At 38.3% G+C, this 14,092-nt stretch overlaps 1 protein-coding gene and 1 pseudogene across 1 annotated transcript; both read left to right on the forward strand.

Annotated features, from left to right (window-relative positions):
* LOC134324892 (E3 ubiquitin-protein ligase TRIM39-like) lies at window positions 1-3,771 on the forward strand (annotated as a pseudogene).
* Window positions 3,772-8,157: 4,386 nt separating this feature from the next.
* On the forward strand, window positions 8,158-14,092 carry LOC134324893 (E3 ubiquitin-protein ligase TRIM39-like). Its single transcript, XM_063006793.1, has 7 exons — window positions 8,158-8,218; window positions 9,146-9,702; window positions 10,362-10,457; window positions 10,537-10,770; window positions 12,925-13,087; window positions 13,230-13,265; window positions 13,545-14,092. Exons 1-7 carry the CDS (start codon window positions 8,158-8,160, stop codon window positions 14,090-14,092), a joined length of 1,695 nt encoding a protein of 564 aa, XP_062862863.1.

A 14,092-nucleotide genomic window follows, 5' to 3' on the forward strand; every position in this document is an offset into this window, starting at 1 on the left:
ATGGCAGAATCATCATCACAACTAAAAAGACGCCGTACAGAAAGCATGGATGAGTGTAAGTTTCACTGTTCATGTACAAGACATTTAGATTCAGAGTTTATCTTCTTTTTAGTTCCTTGTCTTTTAGACAGTTGGACAAAAATGTAAAGATTGGTTCAGAATCAACCTGCATTAATTCATCATAAAATCTGGTCTGATCTTCATCCAAATATTTAATCTACTTAAACTTATTCACTCATAATTATACTAAACAACAGAACTACAACAGAATCATTAAAAGAAAAAGTGTTTTGTAAAACAGGTCAAATTAGAACCTAAATGAGTTGATGTGGCATCACCAGAAGAAAGTGAATCTAAGTAAAATCTGACAAATTCTGATGAACTAAGATGCTGAATATCAGATCATGTGAGTAAAGCAATAATTCAGGTCATTTCATTTATGTTTAAAAAGCTTTTTTGTAACTTCATTTCAACTGTATTTTGAAACATCCAGCAACTGTGACCACAAACTGTTAATCATTCATAGTAAATATGTTAAACATCTGTCCCAACTTTTTTTAGTGTGTTGCAGGCGTTAAATTTTTTATTTCATATTAACAAACTACAATAAATTTGGTCAGTAAAAACACTGGAAATCTTTTCTTGCTACTTTTTATAGTTAAATAAAGATTTAAGAGAATTAAATCACAGATTCTTTTTTCTGGAAATGGGGTTTGTAATATAAATGAAAAGCTAAATTTCTGCTTTCTGAATGTTGAGGTGAAAGTCTACAGTTGTATAAAGTGTATAAATGATCTTTTGGTTCTTTTCTGTTTCTGTTAAATCTGTCAGTCACACGTGATTCCAGCAACATCCTGTCTGAAAATCAGCTGCTGTGTCTCATCTGTATGGATGTGTTTACTGATCCAGTTACGACTCCATGTGGACACAACTTCTGCAGGAGCTGCCTTACACAACACTGGGATAAGAGTCCACAATGTCACTGTCCATTATGTAAAGAGAAATTCACCAAGAGACCTGAACTCAAGATCAATACAACACTGAGGGAGGTTGCTGACCACTTCAAGAAGAAAAGTGAAGTTGATAAACCTGAGGTTCCATGTGATGCCTGCACTGGAGAGAAGCAGAAAGCTCTGAGATCATGTCTGGACTGTGCTGTGACTTTCTGTGAGTCTCATCTAGAGCTTCACATTAATGTCCCAAATTATAAGAAACATAAACTCATAAATCCTGTGAAGAACCTGGAGGACTATAGATGTCAGAACCATGAGAAACCTTTAGAACGTTTCTGTAGAGATGATCAGATCTGTGTCTGTCAGTGGTGTATCGAGGCAGATCACAAGAACCACAACATTATTCCTATAGAGGAGGAGATTAATCATAAGAAGGTAAGAAACACTAAAGCTTCATCTACACGCCCGTGTCATGACAAAAAGCCTCTTTATAAATGCAGCAAGCTTTAAAATATCAGAACAATGACCACCACTCAGGGCCATTTGATGAGACACCATCAACAACTTAACCTGCAAAAAATAACTTCTCATGGCTAACTCTGGTCAGTTCATGGTGTCTCCAGTGTTTGTTAGTGGACAAAGATATACCAGATTAAAGGAAAATATGAGAAGATTGTTTCAATGGACTCGCAGTCCTGCTCACCCTCAGTGAAATCAGTGAATCAGTGAATGCCTGCAGCCTTCAGTACAGTAGTGAACAGGACACCAATCCTTTGTGTGGTCTTTCCACCCATGACACAGCCAATCACGTCTTTTTGTATGCCTGACTGGTTGACAGCACCAGTAGGGATTCAAATCTGGCTCCCTGAACCTGATTACCCAGGTTTCTTACTTAAAAGTTGTTTTTTTTCTTTGACTTTGTCTCTTAATTTAAATAATGTAAGTAAATAATGTGAAACTGAACAATAAAACTAAAATAATTCACTAAAACTGGATGTTTAAGTACAATTTGTAAAAAAAAAAAAATAATAATATCAGAAATAATGAAGTCTATATGACACTTGAGGAAGGAATTTAATCTTTAAGACTCAGACTCTTCTTCTCAGACTCAGTTGGGTCAGACACAGACGGAGATGCAGCAGATGATCCAGGATCGACTGAAGAAGATTGAAGAGATCAACCACTCAGTAGAGCTCAGCAAAGTGAGTAAATATAATGTAGTACACTTTAACAAAGAACATTAAAATAAATAATAGTTAAAATAAAATTCTTCTTCCTACAGAAAAACACAGAGAATGAAAAATCTGACAGCATTAAAACCTTCACTGATCTGATTCACTCCATTGAGAAGAGTCAGACTGAGATGCTGAAGATGATGGAAGAAAAGCAGAAAGTCGTACAGAATCAGGCTGAATGATTCATTAAAGATCTGCAGCAGGAAATCACTGAACTACAGAGGAGAGAAACTGAACTGGAGAAGCTTCTGAACACTGAGGAATATCTCAACCTTCTACAGGTCAGTACTCCTGTATCTCCTCAAAGCTGCTGTAGAACATCACTGAACATCCTTCACTTTACTGAGAAATTCCTCTTCTTTCCTGACCTACTGTAGGTTTATCCAACAATCTGCAGCCCTCCAACCACCAAGAACTGGACCGATATTAGTATCAACACTGATCCAGATGTGGGGAATCTGATAAAATCTCTCTCTCAGCTTCAGAAAACTCTGGATGAGAAGTTGAGAGAAACCGGTGAGCAGTTTCATGTTCCAGTGTTTAGACGTTGGTGGACAGTAAATGTAGTTCATGTCTTAAATAAAGCTTTAGTAGATTCTGTGTTTACATTAAAATCACATCTTTATAATCATATCAATGATTTTGTTGTAAACATTCTCCACAGAACTGAAGAGGATTCAGCAGTATGCAGGTACAGAGCAGCTTCTGTTCTTCTCTTTAATCATTCATTCATTTTCACTAACCACTTCATCCTGGTCAGGGTCACAGTGGCTAAACAGGAGCAAACATTCACCAGGGTACCAATCCATCACGGGGCAACACACACTCACACATTTACTCACTCACACACCATGGAAGATTGTAATAGCCAATGCACCTTCTGCATGTTATTGGAAGATACAATACCAGAAAGAGAACATACAAAATGCCTTACAGACATGTAACTAATCTGTTAACAGATTTTATTCAGTACAATACAATCAATGATTTATTAATGATCTTATTTTCATATCACATACTGTGTGTTTATTTCAGTGGACGTGACTCTGGATCCTGATACAGCAAATCCTTATCTCGTTCTGTCTGATGATGGAAAACAAGTAACATGTGGAAACACAAATCAGAATCTCCCCGACACCCCAAAAAGATTCACTAATTACTGCCTTATAATAGGAAAGCAGAGTTTCTCCTCAGGTAGATTTTACTATGAGGTGCAGGTCAGTGGAAAGACCGAGTGGAGTTTAGGAGTCGCCAGAAAGTCTGTAAACAGGAAAGGTAGGATTACACTGAGACCTCAGGATGGATTCTGGTCTGTGTTTCTGAGGAACAGGGATGAGTATAAAGCTTATGCTGGTTCCTCTGTCCTCCTCACTCTGAAAAAGAAACCTCAGAAGGTCGGAGTGTTTGTGGATTATGAGGAGGGTCTGGTCTCATTTTATGATGTGGAGAACAGGGTTCATATCTACTCTTATACTGGTCAGATATTCACTAAGAAACTCTATCCATATTTCTGTCCATGTAATAATGATGGAGGTAAAAACTCAGCACCACTCATCATCAATCCTGTAATAAACACTGAATAAAATGTATTAATCATTAATCTCCTTTGCCGAGATAATCCATCCACCTCACAGGTGTGGCATATCAAGATGCTGATTAGACAGCATGATTATTGCACAGATGTGCCTTAGGCTTGCCACAATAAAAGGCCACTCTAAAATGTGCAGTTTTATCACACAGCACAATGACACAGATGTCGCAAGTTTTGAGGGAGCGTGCGGTTGGCATGCTGACCGCAGGAATGTCCACCAGAGCTGGCCTCACAATCGCAGACCACGTGTAACCACACCAGCCCAGGACCTCCACATCCAGCATCTTCACCTGCAAGATCGTCTCAGGGAAGCTCATCTGCATGCTCGTCGTCCTCATCGGGGTCTCCACCTGACTGCAGTTCATCGTCGTAACCGACTTGAGTGGGCAAATGCTCACATCCGATGGTGTCTGGCATGTCGGAGAGGTGTTCTCTTCACGTATGAATCCCGGTTTTCACTGTACAAGGCAGATGGCGTGTATGGCATCGTGTGGGTGAGCGGTTTGCTGATGTCAGCGGTGTGAATCGAGTGGCCCATGGTGGCGGTGGGGTCATGGTATGGGTGAGCGTATGTTATGGACGATGAACACAGGTGCATTTTATTGATGGCATTTTGAATGCACAGAGATACCGTGACCAAATCCTGATGCCCGCTGTTGTGCCGTTCATCCACGACCATCACCTCATGTTGCTGCATGATAATGCACCACCTCATGTTGCAAGGATCTGGACACAATTCCTGGAAACTGAAAACATCCCAGTTCTTGCATGGTCAGCATACTCACCGGACATGTCACCTATTGAGCATGTTTGGGATGCTCTGGATCGGCGTATACGATGGCGTGTTCCAGTTCCTGCCGATATCCAGCAACTTCACACAACCATTGAAGAGGAGTGGACCAACATTCCACAGGCCACAATCAACAACCTGATCAACTCTATGTGAAGGAGATGTGTTGCACTGCGTGAGGCAAATAGTGGTCACACCAGATACTGACCCCCCGGACCCCCCCAATACAGTAAAACTGCACATTTTAGAGTGGCCTTTTATTGTGGCCAGCTTAACACACCTGTGCAATAATCATGCTGTCTAATCAGTATCTTGATATGCCACACCTGTGAGGTGGATGGATTATCTCGGCAAAGGAGAAGTGCTCACTAACACAGATTTAGACAAATTTGTGAACAATATTTGAGAGAAAAAGGCCTTTTGTGTACATAGACAAAGTCTTAGATTTTTGAGTTTAGCTCATAAAAAATGGGAGCATAAACAAAAATGTTTTTGTTCAGTATATTCGTCATGACAAACACATCATAAATTCATGATGTAACAGAGGTGAAAATGTGATGCTGCTGTCCCAACTTTTTTTTTTAAGATGTTCAAAAACAAATATTTCATTGTTTTAATAAAAGTCGTGTTTGATGTTTGATTTTCTACTTTATTGTTTTTATTTACAAATCAATGCTTTAAGTTTTATTTCCTAATTCACATCCTGTCATATTTTCTTTAAATTCGGGTTTGTATTTATTTCCAATATGTCTAATTAAAGTGTTTAATTAAGAGTTTTACCTTAAAAATGTAGAGAAAGTACAGTTATAATAATGTAGAGCAAATTTGGGATCCCTGAGTGTGTCTGTATGTTATATATACCACACACCAGCTTAAACACAGTGCCATTAATATAATAATAATAATAATGATAATGATAATAATAATAATTATAATAGTAATAATAATAATAATGATAATGATAATGATAATGATAATGATAATGATGATAATGATAATAATAATAATAATTAAAAAAAAAATAATAATAATAATGATAATATAAATAATATTTATAATAATACATTAATAATAATAATAATGAATAATAATAATAATAATGATGATAATAATAACGATGATAATAATAATAATAATGTAAAAGTATGAATTTTAATATTGAGCGGAGCAAAAACACTCGTTCTTGAGTTAAAATTACGTTGAAATTTTAAAATACCTTAATAGGCAGCATATTAAGGCATCTAGGATTTCGAACAGCCTTTTTCTCAGGAGCGCGCAGAGGATGACAAAAAATGCTGTCTATGTAGAGAGCTCACTAGGTTTTCGAACACACCCTTCATGTTTTATATTGATTTTATTGGAACTAAGTGATGTGGTTTTCTTAATCTAAGGATTAAAAAGCAGAATGGCAGAATCTTCACCACCACGACTAAGGAGAGGCAGCACAAACAGCATGGATGTACCACCTAAGTGTAAGTTCCACTGTTCATGTACTAGAGATGTGAGGATGAATTTTTTGTATATAAACAAAATACAATTAGGTTGGTCAGTAAAACACTGGAAATCAATTTAATACAGATTCAAGAGAATTAACAAATCACAGGTTCCTTTCTCTGCATTTTACAAAATGTCCAAACTTTTTTGGAAATGGTGTTTGTAATATAAAACTTCATAATGGAATTAAATATATATAAATATACAGTATGTAGTTTCTGCTGAATGTTGAGGTAAATGTCTTCAGTTACACAGTTTTATAAAGTGTATAAAAGATCTTACGCTTCTTTTATTTTTCTGTTAAATCTGTCTGTAGATCAGCTACAGTGTTCCATCTGTCTGGATGTGTTTACTGATCCAGTCTCCACCTCATGTGGACACAACTTCTGCAGGAGCTGCCTTACACAATGCTGAAAAAAGAGTCCACAATGTCACTGTCCATTATGTAAAGAGAAATTCACCAAGAGACCTGAACTCAAGATCAATACAACACTGAGGGAGGTTGCTGATCACTTCAAGAAGAAAAGTGAAGTTGATGAACCTGCAGTTCTTTGTGATGTCTGCACTGGAATGAAACAGAAAGCTTTGAGATCATGTCTGGATTGTGGTGTGACTTTCTGTGAGTCTCATCTAGAGCTTCACATTAATGTCCCAAAATATAAGAAACACAAACTCATAAATCCTGTGAAGAACCTGGAGGACTACATATGTCAGAAACATGAGAAACCTTTAGAACGTTTCTGTAGAGATGGTCAGATCTGTGTCTGTCAGTTCTGCACTTTAGATGATCACAAGAACCACAACATTATTCCTATAGAGGAGGAGATTGATAAGAAGAAGGTAAGAAACACTAGTAAAATAGTGTAAATCAGTCTTTATGAAACACAAGGAAGCAATTGAACATTTACTATTATCTTCTCAGACTCAGCTGGGTCAGACACAGACGGAGGTGCAGCAGATGATCCAGGATCGACTGAAGAAGATCAAAGAGATCAACCACTCAGTAGAGCTCAGCAAAGTGAGTAAATATAATATAGTACACTTTAACAAAGAAACATTTAAATAAATAATTATTAAAATAAAATTCTTTTTCCTACAGAAAAACACAGCGACAGAAAAATCTGACAGCATTAAAACCTTAAAATTTGAAGAGATTTTGGCAAATTAGGGATCCCTGAGTGTCCATACATTTTATATATGCTCGCTTAAACAAAGTGCCATTAATATAATAATAATATTAATAATAATAATAATAATAATAATAATAAAACTGCTCTTCAGTAGATCTACTAACTACAGGGAGGAGGTGACATCCCACTGGTAAATAAAAGTGAACCTGGATCAGTCAGAACACGTTTCAACCAGGAACACTTCTCCTTAATCTGTACTGAATTTAATTACAGTTTCAGCAGATAAAACAGCATAAAACAGCCAGTTCTGACACCCCAACAAGAGAGAAAAGGGTACGTACCTTAATTACTACTGATTTATAGTGTAGAATGTGTACAGGTGAGTCTTTGTACAGGTAAAGTATGAACGGTGTCATTTCATACACTTCTGTAGCAGAAGGAACTTGATTATATAACTTTGTTTTTAACTCGTCCTTTAAAAAGAGAAATTTAACCTCAGTAACCAAACCTGTACATTAGTTTAGAGAAACAGAATATTAAATCCTGAACATTTAAAACACTGAACATTATAAGTTACTTTAATAATGTTTTGCACTTTGCTCGTCACAATGCTGAACCCGGATTTTCCACTTTTCTCTCCCCGCAGTTCTTGTCTGTACAAGCAGTGACTGTTCATGACTAAGTCAGTTCTTTTATTTGCTTGGTGATGTTCAGGTTAAGAGAAACAGAAAATAAGTTTTATCAATTTAAGGTTTTATATCCATAAAAAAACAATGACATGATCAGTAGCGCTCCAGTAGAGATTCATTTGTGCAGCTCATTTAAAAGCAGCTTTAGTGTTTTATTCTGTCTGTAAAAGTATGAATTTTATTACTGAGTGGAACATAAAAGTTTTATATCGATATTGTGGGAACTAAGTGATGTGTTTTTCTGATTTAAGGATTAAAAAGCAGGAGGACAAAAAATGGCAGAATCATCACGACTAAAAAGACGCCGCACAGAAAGCATGGATGATCCACCTGAGTGTAAGTTTCACTGTTCATGTACAAGACATTTAGATTCAGAGTTTATCTTCTTTTTAGTTCCTTGTCTTTCAGACAGTTGGACAAAAATGTAAAGATTGGTTCAGAATCAACCTGCATTAATTCATCATAAAATCTGGTCTGATCTTCATCCAAATATTTAATCTACTTAAACTTATTCACTCATAATTATACTAAACATCAGAACTACAACAGAATCATTAAAAGAAAAAGTGTTTTGTAAAACAGGTCAGAGTCCAAATTAGAACCTAAATGAGTTGCTGTGGCATCACCAGAAGAAAGTGAATCTTAGTCAAATCTGACAATTGCTGATGAACTAAAATGCTGAATATCAGATCATGTGAGTAATGCAATAATTCAGGTCATTTCATTTATGTTCATAAAGCTTTTTTGTATCTTCATTTCAACTGTATTTTGAAACGTCCAGCGACTGCGAACACGAACTGTTGAGCAGCTAAAGTCACATCAAGCAAAAACTGCAACAATTAGTTTCCTCAGTTCTCGAACCATTAAAAAGTTAATAATTCATAGTAAATGTGTTAAACAGTTATTAACATGCATCTGTCCAAACTTTTCTGAGTGTGTTACAGGCATGAAATAATTTTTTCAAATTAACAAAACACAATAAAGTTTGTCAGTAAAAACACTGGAAATCTTTTTTTGCCACTTTTTAAGGTTAAATAAAAATGTTAAGAGAATGAAATCACAGATTCTTCTCACTGCATTTTACAAAATGACCCTGTGATCTTTTCTGGAAATGGGGTTTGTAATATAAATGATAATATTTATCATTTTAATATAAATGAAAAGCTAAATTTCTGCTTTCTGGATGTTGAGGTGAAAGTCTACAGTTGTATAAAGTGTATAAATGATCTTTTGATTCTTTTCTATTTCTGTTAAATCTGTCAGTCACACGTGATTCCAGCACCATCCTGTCTGAAAATCAGCTGCTGTGTCTCATCTGTATGGATGTGTTTACTGATCCAGTCACCACCTCATGTGGACACAACTTCTGCATTAACTGTCTTACACAATACTGGAATAAAGGTCCACAATGTCACTGTCCATTATGTAAAGAGAAATTCATCAAGAGACCTGAACTCAAGATCAATACAACACTGAGGGAGGTTGCTGATCACTTCAAGAAGAAGAGTGAAGATGATAAACCTGAGGTTCTTTGTGATGCCTGCACTGGAATGAAACAGAAAGCTCTGAGATCATGTCTGGATTGTGGTGTGACTTTCTGTGAGTCTCATTTAGAGCTTCACATTAACGTCCCAATATATAAGAAACACAAACTCATAAATCCTGTGAAGAACCTGGAGGACTACATATGTCAGAAACATGAGAAACCTTTAGAACGGTTCTGTAGAGATGATCAGACCTGTGTCTGTCAGTGGTGTATCGAGGCAGATCACAAGAACCACAACATCATTCCTATAGAGGAGGAGATTAATCATAAGAAGGTAAGAAACACTAAAGCTTCATCTACATGCCCGTGTCATGACAAAAAGCCTCTTTATAAATGCAGCAAGCTTTAAAATATCAGAACAATGACCACCACTCAGGGCCATTTGATGAGACACCATCAACAACTTGCTGTCCTCAGCTTAACCTGCAGAAAATAACTTCTCATGGCTAATTCTGGTCAGTTTATGGTGTCTCCAGTGTTTGTTAGTGGACACAGATATACCAGATTAAAGGAAAGTATGAGGAGATAACTGTTTCAGTCTTGCTCACCTTCTCTCTTGTTTACTGGTTTTCATTAAAAAAAATCAGTGAATGCCTACAGCCTTCAGTACAGTAGTGAACAGGACACCAATCCTTTGTGTGGTCTTTCCACCCATGACACAGCCAATCACGTCTTTTTGTATGCCTGACTGGTTGACAGCACCAGCAGGGATTCAAATCTGATTCCCTGAACCTGATTACCCAGGTTTCTGACCTAAAAGTTGTTCTTTTTCTTTGACTTAAATCATGTGAAACTGAACAATAAAACAGTGCAATAATTCATTAAAACTGGATGTTTGAGTACAATTTGTAAAACAAATAATATCAGAAATAATCAAGTCTATATGAAACTTGAGGAAGGAATTTAATCTTTAAAATGATATTATCTCCTCAGACTCAGCTGGGTCAGACACAGACGGAGGTGCAGCAGATGATCCAGGATCGACTGAAGAAGATTAAAGAGATCAACCACTCAGTAGAGCTCAGCAAAGTGAGTAAATATAATGTAGTACACTTTAACAAAGAACATTAAAATAATAATAGTTAAAATAAAATTCTTCTTCCTACAGAAAAACACAGAGAAAGAAAAATCTGACAGCATTAAAACCTTCACTGATCTGATTCACTCCATTGAGAAGAGTCAGACTGAGATGCTGAAGATGATGGAAGAGAAGCAGAAAGTCGTAGAGAATCAGGCTGAACGATTCATTAAAGATCTGGAGCAGGAAATCACTGAACTACAGAGGAGAGAAACTGAACTGGAGAAGCTTCTGAACACTGAGGAATATCTCAACCTTCTACAGGTCAGTGTTCCTCTATCTGTCAGTGTTCCTCTATCTGTCAGTGTTCCTCTATCTGCTCAGTGTTCCTCTATCTGCTCAGTGTTCCTCTATCTGCTCAGTGTTCCTCTATCCGTCAGTGTTCTTCTATCTGTCAGTGTTCTTCTATCCGTCAGTGTTCCTCTATCTGTCAGTGTTCCTCTATCTGTCAGTGTTCTTCTATCTGTCAGCGTTCCTCTATCTGCTCAGTGTTCCTCTATCTGCTCAGTGTTCCTCTATCTGCTCAGTGTTCCTCTGCTCAGTGTTCCTCTATCCGTCAGTGTTCCTCTATCTGCTCAGTGTTCCTCTATCTGCTCAGTGTTCCTCTATCTGCTCAGTGTTCCTCTGCTCAGTGTTCCTCTATCTGTCAGTGTTCCTCTATCTGTCAGTGTTCCTCTATCTGTCAGTGTTCCTCTATCTGCTCAGTGTTCCTCTATCTGCTCAAGGATTCAAGGAGGGTTTATTGTCATTCACATCACATGTGGTACATGAGGTGGAACGAAATTATGACCCAAGGTCCCAGTTACACCCAATAAAATAATCTAATATATACAATACAAAAGAATAATCATGAATATGAAAAATATTTACAAATATAAAAAGTAGAAGTAAATGTAGCAATGTAAAAATGTAGAAATATAAAAATGTAGAAATGTAAAAATGTAAAAATGTAGAAATGTAGCAGCAACATGAACAATAAGAGTGCATTTAACTTATAAGCATGGGTAGTAGAACTGAGTAGCAGCATAATGAAGTGTCCAAGTGCAAGGTGCAAAGACAGTGTCTTATTGTGCGTAAGTGTAAGGTGTCCAAGTGTTCTCTGAAAGTGTCAATGCAGAGTGTTTGGCGAGGTGGAGTTTGAGAGTCTTACAGCTTCGGGAATGAAGCTGTTTCTCAGTCTTGTTGTTCTACACTTAATGCTCCGCAGCCTCCTGCCTGAGGGGAGCGGGACAAAAAGTGAGTGTGCTGGGTGAGTGGGGTCCTTCATGATGCAGGTGGCCCTTTTCCTGCATCTGGAGGTGTAGATGTCGGTGGTGGTGGGGAGGCTGACTCCGACCGTCCTCTGTGCCGCCTTCACCACTCTCTGCAGAGCTTTCCTGTCTGCAGCAGAGCAGCTTCCATGCCACACGTTGATGCTGGAGCACAGGACGCTCTCCACCACACATCTATAGAAGGAGGTGAGGACTGAGCTCCCGAGTCCGGCTCGCCTCAGCCGCCTGAGGAAGTAGAGCCGCTGATGTGCCTTCTTGACCAGACAGGAAGTGTTGTTGCTCCAGGTGAGGTTGTTACTCAGGTGCACACCTAAGTACCTGTAGCTGGAGACCACTTCCACCGCAGATCCTCCGACGTGCAGGGGGAGGTGGGCGTGTCTGCTCCTTCTGAAGTCCACGATCATCTCCTTCGTCTCAGTGTTCCTCTATCCGTCAGTGTTCCTCTATCTGTCAGTGTTCCTCTATCTGTCAGTGTTCCTCTATCTGTCAGTGTTCCTCTATCTGCTCAGTGTTCCTCTATCTGCTCAGTGTTCCTCTATCCGTCAGTGTTGTTCTATCTGTCAGTGTTCCTCTATCTGTCAGTGTTCCTCTATCTGTCAGTGTTCTTCTATCTGTCAGTGTTCCTCTATCTGTCAGTGTTCTTCTATCTGCTCAGTGTTCCTCTATCTGTCAGTGTTCCTCTATCTGTCAGTGTTCCTCTATATGTCAGTGTTCCTCTATCTGCTCAGTGTTCCTCTATCTGCTCAGTGTTCCTCTATCCGTCAGTGTTCCTCTATCTGCTCAGTGTTCCTCTATCTGTCAGTGTTCCTCTATCTGTCAGTGTTCCTCTATCTGTCAGTGTTCTTCTATCTGTCAGTGTTCCTCTATCTGTCAGTGTTCCTCTATCTGTCAGTGTTCCTCTATCTATCAGTGTTCCTCTATCTGTCAGTGTTCCTCTATCTATCAGTGTTCCTCTATCTGTCAGTGTTCCTCTATCTGTCAGTGCTCCTCTATCTGTCAGTGTTCCTCTATCTGCTCAGTGTTCCTCTATCCGTCAGTGTTCCTCTATCTGCTCAGTGTTCCTCTATCTGCTCAATGCTGCTGCAGAACAACACTGAACATCTTTCACTATACTGAGAACTTTCTCCTCTTTCCTGACCTGCTGTAGGTTTATCCAACAATCTGCAGCCCTCCAACCACCAAGAACTGGACAGATATTAGTATTAACACTGATCCAGATGTGGAGACTCTGAGAACATCTCTCTCTCAGCTTCAGAAAACTCTGGATGAGAAGCTCAATAAAACTCTGGACGAGAAGTTGAGAGAAACCGGTGAGCAGTTTCATGTTCCAGTGTTTAGACGTTGGTGGACAGTAAATGTAGTTCATGTCTTAAATGTTAAAGCTTTAGTAGATTCTGTGTTTACATTAAAATCACGTCTTTATAATCATATCAATGATTTTGTTGTAAACAGTCTCCACAGACCTGAAGAGGATTCAGCAGTATGCAGGTACAGAGCAGCTTCTGTTCTTCTCTTTAATCATTCATTCATTTTCACTAACCACTTCATCCTGGTCAGGGTCACAGTGGCTAAACAGGAGCAAACATTCACCAGGGTACCAATCCATCACGGGGCAACACACACTTACACATTCACTCACACACACACCATGGAAGATTGTAATAGCCAATGCACCTTCTGCATGTTTTTGGAAGATATGAGGCCTGTACAATACCAGAAACAATAAATCATTTATTTATAATCTCACATACTGTGTGTTTATTTCAGTGGACGTGACTCTGGATCCTGATACAGCTTTTCCTTATCTCGTTCTGTCTGCTGATGGAAAACAAGTAACACGTGGAAACACAAATCAGAATCTCCCCGACATCCAAAAAAGATTCACTTATTATCCCATAATTCTAGGAAAGCAGAGTTTCTCCTCAGGTAGATTTTACTATGAGGTGCAGGTCAGTGGGAAGACCAAGTGGAATTTAGGAGTCGCCAGAGAGTCTGTAAACAGGAAAGATAAGATTACACTAAAACCTCAAGATGGATTCTGGATTGTAATTCTGAGGAATGGGAATGAATATAGTGCTTGTGCTGGTCCCTCTGTCCTCCTCTCTCTGAAAGAGAAACTTCAGAAGGTCGGAGTGTTTGTGGATTATGAGGAGGGTCTGGTCTCGTTTTATGATGTGGAGAACAGGGTTCATATCTACTCTTATACTGGTCAGATGTTCACTGAGAAACTCTATCCATATTTCTGTCCTAGTAATAATGATGGAGGTAAAAACTCAGCACCACTCATCATCACTCCTGTAATAAAGACAGAATAA

Source organism: Trichomycterus rosablanca, chromosome 13, assembly GCF_030014385.1.
Source record: "Trichomycterus rosablanca isolate fTriRos1 chromosome 13, fTriRos1.hap1, whole genome shotgun sequence".
NCBI lineage: Eukaryota > Metazoa > Chordata > Actinopteri > Siluriformes > Trichomycteridae > Trichomycterus > Trichomycterus rosablanca.